The sequence below is a fragment of the Syngnathus leptorhynchus genome, chromosome 1 (assembly GCF_054491065.1).
Source record: "Syngnathus leptorhynchus isolate UIUO chromosome 1, UIUO_Slep, whole genome shotgun sequence".
In the NCBI taxonomy this organism is placed as follows: domain Eukaryota; kingdom Metazoa; phylum Chordata; class Actinopteri; order Syngnathiformes; family Syngnathidae; genus Syngnathus; species Syngnathus leptorhynchus.
This window is the reverse complement of record NC_141195.1, coordinates 4,696,330-4,719,340: the sequence shown is the minus strand read 5'-3', so window position 1 is coordinate 4,719,340 and position 23,011 is coordinate 4,696,330. Positions and strand designations below refer to the sequence as shown.

The 23,011-nt window shown below is 44.4% G+C and overlaps 2 protein-coding genes across 6 annotated transcripts; one reads left to right on the top strand and one right to left on the bottom strand.

The window, feature by feature from the left end:
• The first annotated feature begins 3,266 nt into the window (after positions 1–3,266).
• LOC147061479 (L-rhamnose-binding lectin SML-like) lies at positions 3,267–5,468 on the top strand. 4 transcript variants are annotated; one of them, XM_085907629.1, is made up of 9 exons: positions 3,267–3,349; positions 3,638–3,670; positions 3,761–3,829; positions 4,006–4,141; positions 4,309–4,418; positions 4,479–4,523; positions 4,786–4,918; positions 4,978–5,081; positions 5,363–5,468. In XM_085907629.1, exons 1-9 carry the CDS (start codon positions 3,313–3,315, stop codon positions 5,383–5,385), a joined length of 690 nt encoding a protein of 229 aa, XP_085763755.1. In that variant the 5' UTR covers positions 3,267–3,312; the 3' UTR covers positions 5,386–5,468. The 4 variants fall into 4 exon arrangements, with proteins under 4 accessions (XP_085763755.1, XP_085763762.1, XP_085763767.1 ...); XM_085907636.1 differs by having other exon boundaries at positions 3,281–3,349; positions 3,764–3,829; XM_085907641.1 differs by having other exon boundaries at positions 3,290–3,391.
• A 10,389-nt stretch (positions 5,469–15,857) lies between these two features.
• LOC147061478 (L-rhamnose-binding lectin SML-like) lies at positions 15,858–18,801 on the bottom strand. 2 transcript variants are annotated; one of them, XM_085907535.1, is made up of 9 exons: positions 18,687–18,801; positions 18,174–18,206; positions 18,019–18,090; positions 17,772–17,907; positions 17,441–17,550; positions 17,322–17,366; positions 17,027–17,159; positions 16,223–16,326; positions 15,858–16,020 (listed from the first exon to the last, which is right to left on the bottom strand). In XM_085907535.1, exons 1-9 carry the CDS (start codon positions 18,718–18,720, stop codon positions 15,977–15,979), a joined length of 711 nt encoding a protein of 236 aa, XP_085763661.1. In that variant the 5' UTR covers positions 18,721–18,801; the 3' UTR covers positions 15,858–15,976. The 2 variants fall into 2 exon arrangements, with proteins under 2 accessions (XP_085763661.1, XP_085763671.1); XM_085907545.1 differs by lacking the exon at positions 15,858–16,020 and having other exon boundaries at positions 16,215–16,326.
• Positions 18,802–23,011: the final 4,210 nt, after the last annotated feature.

The following is a 23,011-nucleotide window of genomic DNA, read 5'->3' as shown; positions in this document are numbered from 1 at the left end:
AAACATACGAAACACCCTTTTGCCTTTTCAAACGTTTGTAACAAATGCCACCTTTAATCTTAAACCTCTGACTTTGAGTGGTTATTTCTAAAAATACAATCCTAAAACACAAAGTCAAGCCAATTGTGTGTTTCCATGTACTCCTTGCAAAGTGATCACAGATTTATTACTCTTTAGTGCAAGTGAGACTAACCCACTGTTGGAATATCAAACTCCAACTGAGCCATGAGTCATTAGGCAGTTGGGAATTCCCATTGGCTAAAATGGTTGATAGCCTGGAATTAGTTTGAAAACGGGAAGGGGGGGTCTCTATTCTCATGGGTTGATTTATTCTAGTAAAGTAGCTGTTAGAATGAGTACCCCTGTAACTTTGCATGTAGAGGGATGCTTGTATCATAGTGATAGAAGTGATGCTACCATGAAAGGTGCTTTTTGGTCTTATGGGCATCAAAATAAAGTTCAATGTCTTGCTCAGGCAATATAATACGTTAACCGGGATTGAGTTTTATAAATTTGTGAGTAGTCCTTGAAAGCATCTCACGCAGAACGCAAGTGCAAACTTAAAAAAAAAAAAGAAAAACTTTTGCACAAGGTGAAATAGCACAAATGTTCCACAGTCTTCAACAAAAACTGTCATTGAGTGTTGCCGCCGCTGACTGAGCTACCTGCTACATTTACATCGTCGCCATAGGGATTGATGGTAAACAGCCCCTTAGAAACCATTTTAAGAGCCAACCAAAGAAGTATGCTGATGCACTGCATCTGCCAGTGATGTAAAACTATTTTTTTCACTTTGTGATATTGTGAACCATAAAATGTTTATGTGGCAAGTTATTCATTTCTTTACATCTGTTGAGACTTGAGCTGCTAAGGTTTTTATTTAACGTTTTGACTGAATAATTGCATATTGTGCTACCAATAATTTTGCATTCATTCTCTTTAAAAAGTAAATATTTTTATTTCTTTTCTGATCAGCACATCCCTACCTAGATGAATACTTCCGAAATTCACAGAGGGAATTACCGTAATTTTCGGACTATTAGTCACTCCGGAGTATAAATCGCACCACCCATAAAATGCACAATAACGTGAAAAAAACATATATAAGTCGCTCCGGAGTATAAGTCGCACTTTTGGGGCAAATGTATTTGTCAAAATCCAACACCAAAAACAGACACGAACCAGCAACAACAGGCTAAACGATACGGTATGCTAACGTGACATACACAAACGAGAGGCTGAGAACGGGCCTAACGTAACATTCAGAGTTATTCAAATGATTATTACATAAATAACACGTTTATCAAACCATCTGTGTCACTCCAAATCATAAAATACATCGATCATCGATCGTGTAAACAATGCCGCGTACGCGCGCCGTCGGACTCGTGATTTGCATGTCTACTTATTCCACAGACCCTTATAATGATATATAAAGCATATTTTAAATAACTATCATATAGCAACAATATTACCAAACCACCTGTCACTCCAAATCATAAAATACATCGATCATCGATCGTGTAAACAATGCCGCGTACGTGCGCCGTCGGACTCGTGATTTGCATGTCTAATTATTCCACAGACCCATATAACGATATACAAAGTATATTTCAAATAACTATCATATAGCAACAATATTACCAAACCATCTGTCACTCCAAATCATAAAATCCATCGATCATTGATCGTGTAAACAAGGCCGCGTACGCGCGCCGTCGGACTCGTGATTTGCATGTCTGATAATTCCACAGACCCATATAACGATATATAAAGTATATTTCAAATAACTATCATATAGCAACAATATTACTAAACCATCTGTCACTCAAAATCATAAAATACATCGATCATCGATCGCGTAAACAATGCCGCGTACGCGTGCCGTCGGACTCGTGATTTGCATGTCTGGCGTGATGTGTGCTCGCATGCTGTCCATCACAAGCAGAGCTTGCATCCTAAATTGCATTGCTGCCTCCACTGGTTTTTTTGGGGTTTTTTGTTTTGTTTTACATCACCACACTAAATTCTCTTCACCAGACCTGTGCTTTTTAAAAACTCAAAAAAACAGCGCTTTCCCCTCCCAGTTGTTGCGTCACGGCCAATGGTGAAATTTAAATCACCCTCGTTCAGTTTAGTTTGAAAATAACTATATTTCTTTTTCTGTTGTTTTTTTTTGTTTTGTTTATTTGTTTCATGAACTTGAATATTGTGCTTTAAAGTGTGAATTGCTTTATTCGTTTTTTCAGTGTATTAAAAATAATATGTGAGGTGATCAACTGTACTAGTAAGTAATGTGTTAATGATCAAGTAAACTTTTTTGAAAAAAAACAACATATAAGTCGCTCCTGAGTATAAGTTGCCCCCCCATCCAAACTATGAAAAAAACCGCGACTTATAGTCCAAAAATTACGGTAACAGAGAACCACATGTTTTTATAACGAATGCCAAGTTTACATCCAATCTGGTAATCAATAGCTCCGCCCCCTCATTATTTCAATCCTGTCGGAATGTTTTGAACAATAAATCGGTTCCTACAATATTGGCCTGACAAAAAATGCTGCCCACTTCTATGGAGGACTAAAACTGCCAAAATGAAAAATAAAAGTGAAAATGAAAAAGATAATAGATATACATTGATATCTAATCCATGGCGACTCGCACTGGTTAGCACGGCCGCCTCACAGTTAGGAGGGTGCGGGTTCGATTCCACCTCCTGTGTGGAGTTCTGCGTGGGTTTTCCCCGGGCACTCTGGTTGCCTCCCACATCGGTAGGCCGAATGGGCACTCCAAATTGTCCCTAGGTGTGGTGCGAGTGCGAAGGGTTGTTCGCCTCTGTGTGCCCTCCGATTGGCTGGCAACCAGTTCAGGGTGTCCCCTGCCTATTGCCCGATGTCTGCTGGGATAGGCTGCAGCACGCCGGCGACCCCCGTGGGGACAAGCGGTACAGATAATGGATGGATGATGTTTAATCCTATGTATCTATTTATTTTTGTATTTCCACATTTATTTTTTATTTTTATTTTTACTTATATTTTGCAGTAAATACTCTTGTTTTGTTTCCAATTGTGTGTCTATATGTTTTTAATGTTTGTTAAATTTTCACTTTTATTTATTTTTTATTTTGACAGGTTTCACCCTGCAACACAAAAGGATTTTTTTTTTTCAAACGAGGGGATGTTGAGTTGATCGATTTGCCATTGGAGGCGTGGCTGTTGATTAGCAGATTGGCTGGAAGCTGTGCAGCCACTATAAATTGGAGTGATCCTCACTTCACCATGTACAAGTGCTACAGACTGGATTGTGTGAAATATGGCGCCAGTCTGCTTGAGTCTTACCACAGCAGTGTGTGAGTAATCCTTCAGAAAGAAATTTATATACATGTTCCAAAGTAAGTATGTGTTTCAGGAAGGAAGTGCAAATATTGTAATTACAAATCAACCTCACCAAAGGTTGTTGATTGCTGTAGTTGTAGTGGAGGTACTAAATTCTAATGTTTTATGAGCAGGATTGCACTTTCCTCAAGAGGCTTTCAGTAATATACATATATAGCTCTGTTGGTTAATCAGCCAACCTTTTTCATAGAAAAAGCAGAATAAACGAATTCACTGTCTAAAATTAAATGTTTGTTTTTCAGTGCTGACATCAACGTGCCTGCTCCTCACAGCAGGTGACTGTCAAAGTTCATGTCTAAATGTTGTATGATTCCAGTTTCTGAAACTTGTTAAAACTAAGTTTATTCCCCCCCCCCCTTTTGCAGTAGTTGATTCTGCAGACAAAATAACCACCTGCGATTACGGCCATTGGCAAGTCCATCGTCTATACTGTGGTAAGACTTCAGCATGTCTTAACTAAGTTGTTTTGACTTGAAAGTAAATCTATTAATTCCTTGAAGATTCATTCTGGAATTTCTGAACTTTCTCCCACCCAAAATATATTCAATAGAGGTTGATACCCGACTGCAACTCTACTACATTCCATGTTTATTGCGCTCTTGTGTAACAGATAATGGAGTAATCAACGTGCAGCAAGCTTTGTATGGTCGCTCAAGCTCATTGGTCTGTGCCGATGACAAACCTCAAAACCAGCTGGCTAACACTCACTGCGCTCAGCCAAACACTGCTAACAGGCTCAAGAAAAGGTATGCTTTGTGCATGAGTTGTTAGAAACTTAGTTGGTTGCGTAAATGAGTATAAGCTTTGTGGACTTTCCCTATTTGTAACTGAGATTGTTGGTGAGCCCCTCTGTAACAATTATTTAAGATAACCTTTGCCTTTACTTTTGCTGAGTCGTGCCAATTGTCTGCAGTTGCAATGGCAAGAAATCGTGTGAATTGAGCTTGGAGGATTTCCGCAAATCTGACCCCTGTGCCGACACCTTCAAGTATTTGCAGACTAACTTTACGTGCTTGCCAGCAAGTATGTCTTCATGTGCTGAAAAGAGTGTGCACGATTCTAAGTTTTAATTTATTTCAACAGTTACTGTGGTGGCATGTGAGGGATCTGTGGCACACCTGCATTGTGGTAAGATGTATCCCCCGTTTCTGACATTGTGAATTGTGCCGCTTTTGTTGTGATGGCCTTTGTTGGTTCAATCACCCCTGCAAAGCACATACCATCTTCTGGTAACGCCCCCCCCCCCCAAATTCTGAAATCAACTAACTTTAAAAACTAAAGTATAAAATTGAATTTTTGGACTCGTTAAATCAAGATTCAACTGAATTACATTTTTTGGTGTTTTGACTCTACATGTTCACCAACTTTCTTTCTCTCATCCTGATGCCAGATTTAGGACACGTTATTTACGTCTATGGCGCAGACTATGGACGCCGTGACCGGACCACGTGTTCATACAGGAGGGCAGCTCATGAGCTAGCAAATGTTGACTGCACATGCCCAACTGACCTTGTTGCCAAAATGTATGATAGCACAGGATGCATATTTTGGAAAGGCAATAATCCCTTTTTCTCATTCATAGGTGCAATGGAAAATATGGCTGTGCTATTACTGCCAGCAATGCTGTTTTCGGAGACCCATGTATAACTATTTACAAGTACTTGGAGATTTCGTACACATGTCTGTGTAAGTATTTGGTAGCCTTTTTAGTACCTCAAGGTGTCACATGGGGATGGGTTAAATGCAGAGGACAAATTTCACCACACCCAGGTGTCTGTCTCTGTCTCTGTCTGTCGGGACTGTAAACTGCAGAAATTTCAATATTGAACTGGCTGAAGATAACTCATTTTGGAAGGTGTAGAAACTTTTACTTTTTTTTTTTTTTTTTTTTTTTTTTTTTTTTTGGAGCATTAAAACTCAAATTTCCACATTCCTTAGCTTGAAATAATTGACTGCCTTTTCTGCAGATCCTGGGACTCATCCCTATTAGCTGGCGTGCTGTCTCTTCTCAATTTGCTGCTGACTAAACAATTGTACTTGTTTTTGAAGGAAAATAAAAATTGTTTCATGTCATGAAGGTTTGGGTGATATACCGTATTGGCCTGAATATAAGATGACTCCGTTTTTCAAGACTCAAGTTTGAACCTTAAATTTATTTTTAAACTGAAAATAATTACTAAGTCTAAAACAAATGATTCAAATCATGCAAAAACTGTCACATCTGAACATTTAAATATGTGAACTAAACTGCAATCACAATTATAAATGAAAAGCTTCTGGTTTTTGAAATGTAAAGTGACCAATCTGTGATAAAATAAAATTGCAGTAACTCCATTAACTTAAAAGTGAAGTCTCTATAGTCCTTCAACAAAGCAAAGGTAAGGAAAGACATTGCAATAAAATGCAAACTACCGCTATTTTTCTTTTTCTTCGTGACACTGGTTCGCTTTGGCCTGGGGAGTTAAGTTCAGCAGTTGCTTTAAAGGTATCTGGTGCCATCGAACTTTGTGGATGGGTATAATGTCTAGACCCTGAATGTAAGACAAACCAGTCTTATTTCAGTGCAAAAAACAGTCTTCTATTCGGTCCAATACGGTAGTAGCCTTTACCAAGGAAAACCTTATGCACAAGTTGATAATACAGTGGAACCTTAACTTACTAAATTGATTCTGTGGTCGGGCTAGTATGTAGAGGCAACATTTCCCATAGAAATCAATGTAAAAGCAAATGTGTACCGGACTATTCCAAAAGTCGCATTTTGTGCCCTATGTTGCCATGGAAAATTTACAGAAATCTTGTATTTGCTTTTTCAAACTTTTATAACAGAAGTAAATGTCACTTTATTTTTGGATTCCTAACTTTGTTTAGGGTGGTTCTAATTTTCTACAATTGCTATAAATACATCCAATCTGGTAATCAATAGCCCCACCGCCTCATCGTTTCAGTACTGTTGAAATGTTTTGTTCAAGAAGTCTGTTCCTAAAATAATGGCCTGAGAAAAATGCTGGCCATCTCCTATGGAGTAAAACTGCCAAAATAAAGAATAAATAAAATGAGAACAAATAGGTGTATCATAAAAAAAAAAAAAAAAAAAAGAATATATATAGTTCCTTTCATCTGTCCATGTTCTGTACCGCTTGTCCCCTCGGGGGTCGGCGGCATGCCGAAGCCTATTCCAGCAGTCAACGGGCAGTAGGCGGGGGACACCCTGAACTAGTTGCCAGCCAATCGCAGGGCACACAGAGACGAACAACCATGTGCACTCGCACTCACACAGAGTAAATTTGAGTGCTCAATCCACCTACCATGCATGTTTTTGAGATGTGGAAGAAAACCGGTGTGCCCGGAGAAAATCCACACAGGCACGGGGAGAACATGCAAACTCCACACAGGGATTCCATGTGGTAGTTCTTTGTCAATGAGATGGAGTATGGTGGCAATGAAGATAGAGAACAGGGTGGGTGCAATGATGCATCCCTGTTTGACCCCTGTCTCTACAGTGAAAGGCTCAATCAAAGAGCTGTTGTAGAGCACTGTGGCTGTCATTCCGTCATGTAATAATCGCAGTATTCTGACGTATTTATCTGGGCAACCATACCTCAAAAGGATGCTCCAGAGGGCCTGGCGATCCACCGTGTCAAAGGCTCTTGTCAGGTCTATAAAAGCCATGAACAAAGGCTGTTTATGTTCACGGCATTTCTCCTGGAGTTGGCGTGCTGTAAAAATCATGTCTGCAGTGCCTCTAGATGGGCGAAAACCGCACTGCGATTCTGGGAGAACTTCCTCAGACAATGGCAGTAGGCGATTGGCAAGAACACGAGCAAGTACTTTGCCAACTGTTGAAAGGAGCGAGATGCCCCTATAGTTCCCACAATCCGCTTTGTCCCCTTTCTTGAAGATGGGCACTATCAGAGCGTCCCTGTGCTCCGAGGGGAGTACTTTTTCCCAGACCTTCAAAAAGAGGGAATGGAGGTGGCGCTGGAGCTCTGGTCCACCTTCCTTTAGGACCTCGGCTGGGATCCCATCTGGCCCAGAGGCCTTGTTGTTCTTCAGGCTCCTGATGGCGTCTTGGACCTCTGCTAATGTGGGAGGTTCACCCATGTCCTGATGGGACTCTGAGGGATATGACTGAGAAGATCTGACTGAATTGTGCTGTCACGGTTGAGGAGTTCCTGAAAGTGCTCTCTCTCCACCGGTTGTTTATGGACTCATTGCCCTTCAACAGCTCCTGCCCGTCTTTAGAGCGTAGGGGGTTTTGGCCGCGATGGCTTGGCCCGTAGACAGCCTTAGTAGCGCTGAAAAAGCCTCTGGTGTCACCAGAGTCTGCCAAACTGGATTTCCAGTGCCCTTTCAGTCCACCAGGAGTTTTTAATCTGTCTCACCCGGCTCTGGACGTCAGCCTTGGCTCTGGAGTGAGCCTGTCTCTTTGCTTTGCAGGTGATGTCATTTTGCCAGACACGAACGGTTTCCCTTTTCTTGGAGATGAGCTGTTCTATCTCTGTGTCATTCTCATCAAACCAGTCCTGATGCTTTCTGGACTTGTGCCCGAGAGTGGCACTGCAGGTATCAAGGATGGAAGACTTGAGCAGGCTCCAGTGTTCTTCAATGTCGTCAGGGTATTCCTGATTGAGGCTTTCTCCAAGAGAGGTCTGAAACAGCTGCAGGGCGGAAGTTTTGTTCAGGGTCTCAAGGTTTAGTCTCGGCCGGCTCAGCTTCTTTTGCAGTCTCCTCTTCCTCTTGAGTCTGATGGACATCGTGGATCGTATCAGGCGGTGATCTGTCCAGCAGGCCTCTGAATCTATCATGGCTTTTGTGATGCTCACGTCGCGCTGATCCCTGGCTCTGACAATGACATAGTCAATAAGATGCCATTGTTTAGAGCGAGGGTGTCTCCATGAGGCCTTGAATTTTTTCTTCTGGCAAAAGATGGTATTGGTGATGGTAAGGTCGTATTGAGCACATTTGCTAAGAAGCAAAACCCCGTTGGAGTTGATGTTTCCAATGCCTTCCTTTCCAATGGTGCCCTTCCAGAGGTGGTGGTCACGGCCCACTCTGGCATTGAAATCTCCCAATATAATAATGTTGTCCTCCTTGGGGATTTTTGACAATACCTCATCCAAACAGGCATAGAAGGCCTCTTTTCCTTCCTCATCGGAAACGAGGGTAGGCGCATAAGCACTAAGAACTGTTGCCGTCTGGTTGTTGGCCAGCACCAGACGGAGGGTCATCAGGCGCTCACTGATTCCCACCGGGAGTTCAGAGAGATGACTGATCAGTTGGTTCTTGATGGCAAAGCCAACCCCATGGATCCTAGGCTCATCTGTGGCCTTTCCTTTCCAGAAGAAAGTGTATCCACCCTTTTCTTCCTTCAGATGACTTTCCTCTGCACATTGGGTTTCTGAAAGAGCAGGCATCTTCTCAGTTCCATGGCAATGATGGCAGTTCTCCTCTCCGGCCTATCTCTGGTTACACTGTCCATTAGTGTGCGCACATTCCATGCTCCAAAATTCATGTTTCTGTGTTTTTGACCGCATATTGGTGATCCCTCTGAACGCGGTAATCCAGTCGGGAGGTTTGAGGCAGGCTATGTTTAGGGCATCTTTTCTAGCCCCTTCCCCGTCAGGGGTGAGCAGAGTGAATCCTAAAAAGGGCTGCTCAGTCGTGGATGCAGCTACCAAAGAGCTCTTTCTGCCTCGGTCCAAGAGCCCAACGATCATCTAACATCCACCGCCTGATGTGCCAGCTTGTGACTAGGGGCTTCCAGACTTCACAATCCTGCCCCCGTTGCCACTTACTGGTCGCCACAGGACTTTAATCTGGGATGTAAAATGGATTCCCTGAAAAAGACGCCTGTGCGTGACTTTGTTTAACGTGGAGAGACTGGTGCACAGACAGTCACCACACTGTCCTCGACAGATTGGGGTCAGAATCCAGTGGCAAGGAGGCCAAGACGACCGGTGACCCTTTTCTGCTGCAGCCTTCATCCGCCTTCCCAGCCATTGTGACGCCTCCCCTTAGGTCAGCCATCATCCTCCGCCTGGTCCGCCGTTGAGGTCTTCACTATTTACCCAAAGCTGGGGCTGTTTACCCACAGCAGGGACAGTGGCTGATGGGCAGTAGGGCGTGTCCCACACCGGTGGGCCTACATGCCACATCTCTGGGGCCCACTGCTGCTCCGACTGCACAACTTAGCCTGGGACCGCAAGGTGCCAGTTACCGTGTGTGGCCACGAGGAGGCGTGTGCAAGTCTTGGCAATGGAGAGGCTGTGTACCGGCGGTGGAGGCTTATGCACTCGGCTCCTCTTTTCACCCCCGGAAACAGAGGGCTAGCCGGTGGCGGTAGTTGAAAGCAGAAAAGTGGCAAGCAGAGGCAGCATACAGCATGCACAAACTACAGGCACTACTACTCCAACACTACTGCACTGACGCATCACATGCCCTGTGTACACAAACACACACACACCGCCCCCAGAATACAAATACACCAATATTTAATTCTACGTATATATATTTTGTGGATTTATCTCCACATTTATTTTGATATTTATAATTTTTAAAATGTTTTTTATTTCTGTATTTATTTTTATTTATATTTTGTAGTAAATACTTTTGTTCACAATTTTATATATTTTTTTGAATGTATCTTTTTATTCTGTTTTTTTTATGGGGGTTTTTCACTTTCATTTACTTTTTATTTTGACAGGTTTTGTCATGTCCTGGTGTGCAGAAAGATTTTTTATTTTTTTTTCAGATGAGGGGATGTTGAGTTGATTGATTCAACCATTGGAGTGGCTATTGATTAGCAGATTGGCTGGAAGCCGTGGAGCCACTATAAATTGGAGTGATCCTCACCTCACCATGTACAAGTGCTGCAGACTGGGTTGTGTGAACGATGTTTTGGAAAGGCAATAATAATGCAAAAACTGGAAAAGACAGAATAGTCAAGGTTTAGCTTCTTTGTTTTCTCAGAACATTGATGATAGGTGTGTGTGTGCGTGTGCGTGTGCGTGTGTGCGTGTGTGCGTGTGCGTGTGTGCGTAAGCGTGTGTGCGTGTGCGTGTGTGCGCGTGCGCGTGTTCGTGTGCGCGTGTGTGCGCGTGTGCGTGTGTGTGCGCGTGCGCGCGTGTGCGTGTGCGCGCGTGTGTGTGCGCGTGCGCGCGTGTGCGTGTGCGCGCGCGCGTGTGCGTGTGCGCCTTAGCTTGAAATAATTGACTGCCTGTTTTGCAGATCCTGCGATTAGCCAAAGTGCTGCCATTTGTTGTCAGTTGAACAACAGTGTCATTGCAATTTACTGCTGACTGAACAATTTTGGACTTGCATTTGAAAGAAAATAAATTTCTTCAAATGATGCCTGAAAGATTTGGATTGAAGGTTTAGACATGCACAAGTTAAATATATATATTTTTTTCTTGAGTTGTGGCTCACAAATTTACACTATCAGCCAATTTCTATGAAGAACCATGATTAGAAAATTTTATCAAAGCTGTGACTTGTCCTTTAGCACAAGGTGGAATAGCTCAAATATGCCAAAGTCTGAAACAAACTGTCATTGGTAAAGGGAAATGTGCTTTCAGCAGTTTGCAAACATATTTTTTAAGGTTGTGTTAAACATAATATAAATATATATATAATATATATATAATATATAAATATATATAATATCTAGTATTGGAGTGCTCGTGTGGATTGGTGGGGGTTGAGGAATGTGCAGGCACACTGCATGAACTTGTTTTCTGCGAATTGTTGTAAAACAGGCCCTGACAGGGAGTACCGGACGAAGGGAGTACCGAACGATAACCCCTCGAGGTCGGTGAGGAACAAGGAACAAAGAACAACTAAACGTCCAGGTGGTTGGGCTTAGCGGGAAAAATCCAACCGCCTGACCAGAGTGATGACACCTCGACGGGGAGGAAATCATCATCGACCAATCATCACACAATGTTTTGCATGCTTTAATATTCATATTGTGTTTCTTTAAAACTGGGCAACCCGGAAGAATGTGTCGTCTTTTGGTGGTCACAAAAACGCACGAGTTTTAGTGTGAGGGAACCGGGACCCAGGCCTGTATTAGTGCGCTTTGTTAGGAATAAACAATTGGTAAATTTGATCTGATTGATCTACTGGTCTTCTCTTTGACAGAACGAACTCGCAACGTTGTTAGGTGCGCCAGTGTGTGGATTGGGACATAGCAACTTGTGTTAAGTGTTGATCGCAATTTGGAGTCAGATCAATAGCTAAAAATCCGTATCCTAACATTGGGTATTTGTGCTGCTGACAGTTATCTTCTACGTATACATAATCTCCAAGGGGTAAGTTTATGCACTTCATATGGCAGTGACGTAATATTTTTTTTCACTTCGTAATATTGTGAACAATGAAATGTTGGTGGCATGTTATTTATGTTGTCTTTCTGCACTATTGTCTGAGACTGCTGATTATTTTGGGTCCGTTAAGGACTGTCACTAGAAGCTGCCAAAGGGTTCAGTTAAGGTTTTGACAGAGTAGTTGCATCTTGTGCCACCAGCAGTTTTGCATTCATTCGTTAAAAGTTTTTGTATACTCTTGGGGGAAAAAATTCATGTTTATTTCTTTTCTAATCGGAACATCCCTACCTAGAAAGATATCCCAAAAAAGTTACCTTATGACAAGTTCTCTATTTTTTTAAGCGCCTTTGCCATAACGGTGAGGCCAAAATAAAGTGTTCATTCCAAGTTTCATTCATCTTCATCATCTTCTTCCGCTCATCCGGGGTCGGGTCGCGGGGGCAGCAGCTTTAGGAGGGACTCCCAGACCTCCCTCTCCCCAGCCACTTCCTCCAGCTCATCCCGGGGGATCCCAAGGCGTTCCCAGGCCAGCCGAGAGACGTAGTCTCTCCAGCGTGTCCTGGGTCGTCCCCGGGGTCCCGGTGGGACATGCCCGGAACACTTCCCCGGAGAGGCGTCCAGGAGGCATCCTGATGAGATGCCCGAGCCACCTCATCTGGCTCCTCTCAACGTGGAGGAGCAGCAGCTCTACTCCGAGTCTCTCCCGGATGACCGAGCTTCTCACCCTATCTCTAAGGGAGAGCCCGGACACCCTGCGGAGGAAACTCATTTCAGCCGCTTGTATCCTGGATCTCGTTCTTTCGGTCACGACCCATAGCTCGTGACCATAGGTGAGGTTAGGAGCGTAGATCGACCGGTAAATCGAGAGCTTTGCCATTTGGCTCAGCTCTCTCTTCACCACGACGGACCGGTACAGAGTCCGCATTACTGCCGACGCTGCACCGATCCGCCTGTCGATCTCGCGCTCCATCCTGCCCTCACTCGTGAACAAGACCCCAAGATACTTGAACTCCTCCACTTGGGGCAGGATCTCATCCCCGATCCGGAGAGGGCATTCCACCCTTATCCGACCGAGGACCATGGACTCGGATTTGGAGGTGCTGACCCGCATCCCGACCGCTTCACACTCGGCTGCGAACCGCTCCAGTGAGAGCTGGAGATCACGGACTGAAGAAGCCAACAGCACCACGTCATCTGCAAAAAGCAGTGACGCAATGCTGAGGTCCCCAAACCGGACCCCCTCAACGCCTCGGCTGCGCCTAGAAATTCTGTCCATAAAAATTATGAACAGAATCGGTGACAAAGGGCAGCCTTGGCGGAGTCCAACCCTCACTGGGAACGAATCCGACTTACTGCCGGAAATGCGGACCAAACTCTGGCATCGGTGATACATGGACCGAACCGCCCTTATCAGTTGGCTCGGCACCCCGTACTCCCGAAGCACCCTCCAGAGAACCTCCCGAGGGACACGGTCGAACCCCTTGTCCAAATCCACAAAGCACATGTGGACTGGTTGGGCGAACTCCCACGCACCCTCGAGGATCCTGCCGAGGGTGTAGAGCTGGTCCACTGTTCCACGGCCAGGACGAAAGCCACACTGCTCCTCCTGAATCCGAGGTTCGACCTCCCAACGGATCCTCCTCTCCAGCACCCCTGAATAGACCTTACCAGGGAGGCTGAGGAGTGTGATTCCCCTGTAATTGGAACACACCCTCCGGTCCCCCTTCTTAAAGAGGGGAACCACCACCCCGGTCTGCCAATCCAGAGGCACCGTCCCCGATGTCCACGCAATGGTGTAGAGGTGTGTAAGCCATGACAGCCCCACAACATCCAGAGCCTTTAAGAACTCCGGGCGGATCTCATCCACCCCCGGGGCCTTGCCACCAAGGAGTTTTTTAACCTCAGTGACTTCGACCTCCGAGATTGGAGAGTCCGCCTCAGAGTCCTCAGGCCCTGCTTTCACAATGGAAGGCGTGTTGGAATTGAAGAGGTCTTCGAAGTATTCCCCCCACCGACTCACGACATCCCGAGTCGAGGTCAGCAGCACACCATCTCCACTGTAAACAGTGTTGACCGTGCACTGCTTCCCCCTCCTGAGACGCCGGATGGTGGACCAGAATTTCCTCAAAGCCGTCCGGAAGTCATTCTCCATGGCCTCGCCAAACTCCTCCCACGCCCGGGTTTTTGCCTCAGCAACCGCCGAAGCCGCGTTCCGCTTGGCCATCCGGGGACCTGTCAGCTGCCTCCCGAGTCCCGCAGGCCAAAAAGGCCCTATAGGACTCCTTCTTCAGCTTGACGGCATCCCTTACCGCCGGTGTCCACCAGCGGGTTCGGGGATTGCCGCCACGACAGGCACCAACAACCTTACGGCCACAGCTCCGGTCGGCTGCCTCAACAATGGAGGCGCGGAACAAGGTCCACTCGGACTCAATATCCCCCGCCTCCCCCAGGACGTGGGAAAAGCTCTGCCGGAGGTGGGAGTTGAAGCTCTTCCTGACAGGGGATTCTGCCAGACGTTCCCAGCAGACCCTCACAGAGCGTTTGGGTCTGCCAGGTCGGACCGGCATCTTCCCCCACCATCGGAGCCAACCCACCACCAGGTGGTGATCAGTTGACAGCTCCGCCCCTCTCTTCACCCGAGTGTCCAAAACATGCGGCTGCAAATCCGATGACACGACTACAAGGTCGATCAACGAACTGCGGCCTAGGGTGTCCTGGTGCCAAGAGCACACATGGACACCCTTATGCTTGAACATGGTGTTCATTATAGAAAATCCGTGTCGAGCACAGAAGTCCAATAATAGAACACCGCTCGGGTTCAGATCGGGGGGGCCGTTCCTCCCAACCACGCCCTTCCAGGTCTCACTGTCATTGCCCACGTGAGCATTGAAGTCACCCAGTAGAACGATGGAGTCCCCAGAACTTCAGCTCTCCAGCACTTCCTCCAGGGACTCTAAGAAGGGTGGGTACTCTGAGCTGCCGTTCGGTGCATAGACACAAACAACAGTCAGGACCCGTCCCCCCACCCGAAGGCGGAGGGAGGCTACCCTCTCGCTCACCGGGGTGAACCCCAATGTGCAGGCGCCCAGCCGGGGGGCAATAAGTATGCCAACACCTGCTCGACGCCTCTCACCGTGGGCAACTCCAGAGTGGAAGAGAGTCCAGCCCCTCTCGAGAGGGCTTGTACCAGAGCCCAAACTATGTGTGGAGGCAAGTCCGACTATGTCTAGACTTTCTGCCTCACACACCAGCTCGGGCTCCTTTCCAGCCAGAGAGGTGACATTCCATGTCCCTAGAGCCAGCCTCTGCAGCCGGGGATCGGACCGCCAAGGTCCCCGCCTTTGGCCGCCGCCCAGCTCACTATGCACCCGACTCATTCCAAGTTAACTTAAGGAAACTAAAGTGAACCTGAGCTTTTAGGGTTTAAACAAAGTTTGGTAAGATTACACTGGCTCACCTTTGTTCTGTAACTTGACTGCCCTTGAACCTTTTGCATTGAAATGAATGGAATACAATAAAGCAGTTCCAGCTCCCCAAATTTTATTGATATATTTCATGAAGACACAGTAAAGGGCAGAGCTCATTTGCACTGATGGTAAGTCAATTCCGTATGTGATGGAATTTACAGGTGACAGCAAGAGGCAGAATACCTGTTAGTGGTAGGATCTGTCTCAAGTAGTCTTCCCTTTCCCTCTCTGTGTGGAGGAGGCATAGCTCTCCAGGTGACACCAGTGTAGGTACCACATCTACCCGGGTGTTCAGATCGGCTCAGGGTCTAAAACCAATTCTAAAAAAGTTTATTTATTATGATTGTCAATGTCTTCTAGATAAGCTACAAAAAAGTGTGGAAGAACTAGTTTTGAAATCAGAGACTAGTAATAACTGTTCGAATATTTTAAAAAGACAAATTGCAAGCAATATCTCAATTTTTTTTTAAAGTGAAGACAATTTGTAATTTTAGTAATGACACAAAGTCAAAGCAAAGTCCGTCTTCGCGGGCCACAAATGATATGGCAGGCCGCATCTGGCCTTGGGTTTGACACTATATTTTAGGGTTCAAATATGTTTTGGTAAGATTACACGGGCTCAACTTTGTTCTGTAACTCGACTGTCCTTGAACTCTTTGCATTGAAATGAACGCAATACAATAAAGCAGTTCCATCTCCCCCAATTTTATTGATATATTTCATGAAGGCACACAGTAAAGCGCAGAGCTCATTTGCACTGATGGTAAGTCAATTCCGTATGTGATGGAATTTAGAGGTGACAGCAAGGGGCAGAATACCTGTTGGTGGTAGGATCTGCAAAAAAAAAAAAAAAACAGTCCGTTAATGGAAGCACGTTGTGTTGAGATTTTTATGATTTTTGTTTGTTTCTATTGGATGACTTGATTCATGAATAAAATGCTGCTTTAAGAATCTAAAAGAATATTTAAAACTATGGCATTGTTTTCCTTTACTACTGCAAAACTTATCTGGAGTTGCTAAAGTAGTGATTACTTACATATACATCTGTAAGAAACCTCCAAGTACTTGTAAGTGCCACTACAGGGATCTCCAAAAACAGAATTGGAAGCAAAAATTGTACAGCTGCTGGTCCCGTTGCAACTATGGATGCAGAAGAAATTCTTTTAATACTGTACTAATAATACTGCAACAGTTTTAATGAAGTCATTGAATAATTTAAAAACTGTAACTTTTCAAACGCCCAGGCGTTAACATTGTCATTCAAACAACCTTATCATGATGTCAGTCGGACACATTTGATAAGATATTCTTGTTCCCAAATGACCGCACCTGCCACTAATAGGAAACATGACTTTGGATTTGTGCGATTGGCTGGCAACTAGTTCAGGGGGCACCTTTAGATCAACTGTAAAAGGATCTTCCTTGGCCCATGCAAAGTTTCATGAAGAAAATACTTTTTCCCCGTGAGAGCGACTTCTTTCAATGACCTTGGACGAGATGGGATACACCTTGAAGTTGTTGACAGTCAATCGCAGGATAAATGTAAAAAAAGCAACTTTTCACACTTGCATTTGAATGTTCAGTTTTTCTAATAAGCATGCGAGAGGAAGCTGGAGTGCTCAGAGAAACATCACACGGGAGCAAAAAATGGCACACAGGACGGCTTAAAATGAGATTTGAACTGGGTGGGGCCATTTTCCGAACTAACACACATTAAGCCTAGTCTGAACTATAAGCACAGACAGACACATGGTTTGCAGTGCTTTCCACCCATTCCAAAACCTTGTGAAATTCCTTTCGGATGAGGCTGTGATTTGTTCCCAAGTGTGGCATCATTTACCTGGTGGCCAGAATGTCAGTTGGATTGAAGCACTCATCATTTATTAACTGTCCCTGAGGCCTTTCAAATGTGCACGTGGTCTGATCGCGGCGTCCAAACTCGGCACCCAGCACGGATATGACTTGTTTTTCATCTGGCATCAAGATGAGAGAAAGAACATTGGTGGTGGAAATGTGGGCAGTCACAATACAAATGTTTTTAAGAAAAGCAATAACAATAAACACAAGACAAAATTTACTGCAATGTATAATGCTTGTAACATACAGGAATTCATCATTAAAATGGTTAATCTCACCACAAACCAAACGCGCCAAACTCCCCTCACACGCCACGACAACAACTGTTGAAAGTAAATTAAAAACATTAGATATAAAACGATATGCATCCTTTCTAATTTCAACGCTAGCAACGTACTTGCAGGCACGCAAGTGAAATTGGTCTGCAAATATTTGGCGGTGCCACCACAAGGATCAGGGGAGTTGAAAAGCCCTGTGTTCACTTCGCATAATTTTTTGCCATTGCATCTGCAGACATAAAAATAAAAGTCAGCAGAATAAACATAAAAACTGTCACAATAGTTTTACTTTAATCATGACATGTGATGTACCTACATGCATATGCACTGAGGCAGATGTGCTAGCCAGTCGGCCACTCTACCATGTCAGGTGCAGCAGTTTACATACATTCATTCATTCATTCATTCATTCAAATAACACTTACCAAATAAGCAAAATGCATACCGTACCTTAAGCTTATGTCTTCCAAAACGTCATCCTGAGAGCAGGCCGTGTCAGCCAGCTGCCCTGCAGGTATGCCATCACTGCACACAAATGAGTTTGAGCGCCCATATAAAGCCTCCTTGACGCTGATGACTCCGTAATCTGTCACATGACAAGAGATGTTCTCTTTGACAAGTATAAATGGTAGATTATTTCAATCCGTGAAGATTTTAGGTGTATGAGACATTATTGAAGACAAGGGCGGAGTTTTACAGCATTGTAGGCGATGGACGTTCGAAGAGCTCGTATCACAGGTTGTCACTTGCCTTGGAGAAGAACCATTAACTGTGCAGACCAAAATAAATGTATGAAAATCTTGTTTGGGGTAAGGGGAGCTACAGTTGTTGAACATAGAGTTTAATAGTCACCTTCTGTGAGGAGAAAAAACGAAGCTGTAAGCACTGGAAAACAAACATCAGTTTAGATACAGTAAATGGATGGCTACACAAAGACCTGAGTCCATTATTCAATTGTGGATTATTCTTAGTTTAGAATATGTTCATCTGGCGAGACACGCATAGCTTTTTGTTTTACTACACTTGGTGACCCTAAATAAAAAAACAAAACAAAACAGTGCTTTAGTTTTTGTTAACATTTTTAATAAACCAAACTGACAATTTCCACATATCCTAAAGAGATGGTTTTACTTTTTCCTAGAATAGTGTTCAAAAATCTGTTTAAATTTGCATTAGTGAGCACTATTCCTTTGCCGAGATCCAAATGTCGCATATCTATCAAGATTCTGGTTCAACAGCGTGAATGATATTTGCACGAGTGTGCTCAGTTGTTGCACTGAATTTCTCAAGAAGCACTCCAACATCAGTCTTTCTGCAAACCCTTTTAAAGTAACAAAATTAGTTTTGAATAAAGGGGATACTCACACAATGCTGAGGTGAGCCTGAAGTAGTAAGGCATGTTTTACACAATCCGATCAGTAGCACTAATGATGCCCAGAGCAAAGTCTCTTGTATTCATTATTAGAGGAAGCATTTGAGGCTTCCACCCAAGCTGGTTTGGTAAAAGCCACACCCCCTAATTACAACCCTATTTGTTTCTGTCATCAAATGTTAGAGCTATTGCTTAAAGGTATTCAACCCCTACCAGTAATAACATTGAATAATCTTAAATGCACCTAATTTAATACTTATTTTAATAATTTAATAATTGTGTGACCTTGAAATGCATGATGTTGTGTAAAGTCTTCATCCATCCATCCATCCATCCATCCATCCATCCATCCATCCATCCATTTATTTTCTATACCGCTTGTCCCCACGGGGGTCGTAGGCGTGCTGGAGCCTATCCCAGCAGTCATCAGGCAGTAAGCGGGGGACACCCTGATCTGGTTGCCAGCCAATCAGAGTGCACACAGAGACGAACAACCATTCACACTCGCACTCACACCGAGGGGCAATTTGGAGTGCTCAATTGGCCTAACAAGCATGTTTTCGGGATGTGGGAGGAAACAGAAGTGCCCGGAGAAAACCCAAGCGGGCACGGGGAGAACATGCAAACTTCACACAGGGAGGGTCGGAGGTGGAATCGAACCAGAACCCTCCTAACTGTGAGACGGACATGCTAACCAGTGCACCATTGACCCACCCTGTGTAAAGTCTTAGTCTAGGAAATCTTGCACAATGATTTCATCCCATGCACAATATTTTACTGGAACACCTGATATTATAATGACGGCATGTGTTGCTCTGGAGTCGATTTGATTTCTTCAGTGAAAGGTGGCAGATCTCTTCTACAGTTTCACATGTGCAGGCCTGCATAAGACTTGCTATTTTAATTCTGTTGTTTTAATTATATTGTGATTGACACTTAAATCTTTTTAAGATTGTCTTGTCTCATTTTCTGTTTGAAATACTAATTCCTAAAGGAAACTAAAATTGTAATGTAATGTCATTGCCATCCGCCCTCCGATGCAAATCTGAGTGGTGTTTTGGCGGCCTCAGTATTGCATTCCTACTTTTTGCAGATGATCTGGCACTGTTGGCTCTTTCAAGTCATGGACTTCCAAATCTAGATCATGGTCCTCAGTCAGAAAAGGGTGGCATGCCCTCTTCGGGTCAAGGATGAGATCCTGCCCCAAGTAGAGAAAGAAGGTCAAGTATCTTGGGGTCGAGGATGAGATCATGCCCCAAATGGAGAAGTGCAATTATTTTGGGGTCATGTTCTTGAGTGAGGGGAGGATAAAGCTTGAGATCAACAGATGGATCAGTGCTGTGATGTCGTCCCTGTACTGGTCTGTCGTCGTGAAGAAGGAGCGAAAGGCAAAGCTCTCAATTTAGTAGTCGATCTTCGCTCCTACCTCCACCTATGGTCGCGAGCTATGGCTTGTGACAGAAAGAACAAGATTGGCCAAAATAAGTTTTTCTCCGCAGGGTGTCTGGGGTCTGCTTTATAGATAAGGGTGAGAAGCTCGGTCATTTGGGAGGGACTTTGAGTCATTAAAAGGAGCCAGATGAGGTGGCTTGGACATTTCATTAGGATGCCACCAAGACACTTCCGTGGTGAGGTGTTTGAGGTAGGTCCCACCAGTTGGAAACCCTGGGGACGACCCAGGACATGCTGGAGAGACCATGTCTCTCGGCTGGACTGGGAACGCGTTGGGATCCCTCCAGAAGACGTGGAAGAAATGACTGGGAAGAGAGGTTTGGGCTTCCCTGCTGAAGATGCTTCCTCCATGTCCCTGCCCCAGTTAAGTGGGAGTTGATAAATGGATGGAATTGTATCATGTAATATCTCAAGACTCCAAAGAAGTTTTAGACAGTTCAGACAGCAGCTAATGTAATAAACTGGTGATTAACAAGCAAACAAAACAGACAACATAGCAACCGGTAATGTAAACTAGTAGAATGCAAAAACGGAATGCAGAAGTTGGTGTGTTGTATTGGATTGCACATAGGGAGGGAATCTGTGTTGCGTGTGACAAAAACAGGTCCAGGCTATTTTGGTTTCTATTCTGACAGTAGAAATGCCATAGGCTTGTCATGGGATTTTATTTTGATTTATCTTTATTCATTTTTATACATCCCACCAGTAAGCTGTAACTGTTTAAACAGTTTAATTACCTTCATTGATGGTTTCAAATAAAAATAAAAAAAACATGTTCTAAATAGGCGGCTCAGTGGAGCACTGGTTAGCACGTCTGCCTCACATATCAGTTCGGCCCTCCCTGTGTGGCGTTTGCATGTTTTCCCCGTGCCCCCGTGGGTTTTCTCCAGGCACTCCGGTTTCCTCCCACATCGCAAAAACATGCTTGGTAGGCCGATTGAGCACTCCAAATTGTCCCTTGGTGTGAGTGCACTAGCGAATGATTGTTGGCCTCTGTGTGCCCTGCGATTGGCGGGCAACCGGTTCAGGGTGTCCCCTGCCTACTGCCCGATGACTGCTGGCATAGGCTCCAACACCACCGCGACCCCCGTGGGGACAAGCTGTATAGAAAATGGATGGATAATAGATATATATGATAGATTTTAAATAGAGGTACACGCCTGACTTGGGTGTAGCGAGCATGGGGTTCATTCCCGTTCAGTGACAGTGTGCATGTGGGTGTGGCTGGTTGGTCATCTTTATATGTGCCCTGCGACTGTCTGGTGACCAGATGTCACCTGGGATAGGCTCCAGCACCTCCAATGAAAATGGATGGAATTGTATGAATTGTGTCTAAAAACATGCGTTTATTGGTGGAAACCAGACAAAATAATGTGAAGCTGGATCGTGACTTGACCAGCTCAGTGGCCTAGTAGTAGAGTGTCCGCCCTGAGACTGGAAGGTTGTGGGTTCAAACCCCGGCCGGGTCATACCAAAGACTATAAAAATGGAACCCATTGCCTCCCTGCTTGGCACTCAGCATTAAGGGTTGGAATTGGGGGGTTAGATCACCAAAAATGATTCCCGAGCGCGGCGCCGCTGCTGCTCACTGCTCCCCTCTCCCCCAGGGGATGGATCAAAATCACATGGGGATGTGTTAAATGCAGAGGACAGAGCCCTTTGAGACTGCTTGTGATTTAGGGCTATATACAAACTTGACTTGACTTGACTTGACTAATATCTTGGAAGGAATTTTCTAATTGAATAATTGCCCTGTGATTAACTGGCAAACAGTTCAGGGTGTGCCTCGCCAACTCCCTGAAGTCAACTGGGGTAGGTTCCAGCGCACCTGCCACCCTCATGATGAATGGACGTTTAATTAATGTATGATGGTAAGGTTGTTTGGTTTCATTTGAGAGTTACAAGCTTCTGTGACTTCCTGAAGAACTCAAGTGCGGTTCAACTTGACGACACAAACTGATGGCCAAACAATCTCCCTTAGGATTCTCTAGAGCAGAATAGAGCAGAATTCATGAGTCCATCAATTGCAGTAAGTCGTTCAGGTCCTGAATTAGCAAAGGAGTTCCCGACCATCAACATGTTTCATTCTTGGTCCAGTGTTCTTTTTCTGAATTGCTGTGTTACTTCTATGCCAGCTGTGACATGACGAACAGTTTACAAAAAAAGTGCATCTTTTCACTTCTCAATCCACAATATAATCTTGGGAATAATCCAGATATTTTTCTTCTTTCTTCTTCTTCAAAAGTCTTTGTTGTCTTTGGGCAGAAGCAGTAGTGAATCAAGCACACTGACCTCAATTTGGCAAGGGAGGCCTGCCCTTCTTGATGTCATGGATTTCTTTTTGACCTGTCTGACATTGCTGTGCTCTGATACGTATCTCATTGTCTGTCGATTTACTTTTATTTTATTTTTTTTTAATTGGGGCACATTTAATTTGAAACTCAACAAAACGAATATAAATGAATCTGGGGCCTGCGCTACATGGCATGGGGATTAGATGGGCTACAATTTCAATGCGAAAAGACAGTTGGGTTACAGATGATGTTGACAATGGTCTTACCAAAATATGTTTAAACCCTAAAAGCTCATGTATTAGACACAGACTCACTTTAGTTTCATAAAGTTAACTGATTATGAACACATTTTTTTTTTATCTTTGGCCTGACCTCCAAGACAAAGGCTCTTAAAAAAATTGAAAACGCACATCATAAGGTTGTTACATTTCTGCGTATATGTACATCTTATGGTCCATTTTAGTAAGAGGTAGGGATGTTCCGATCTGGGTTTTGGGTCTATGTACATCTTATGTTCCGTTTTAGGAAGAGGTAGGGATGTTCCGATCATGGTTTTGTGCCACCGATACCAA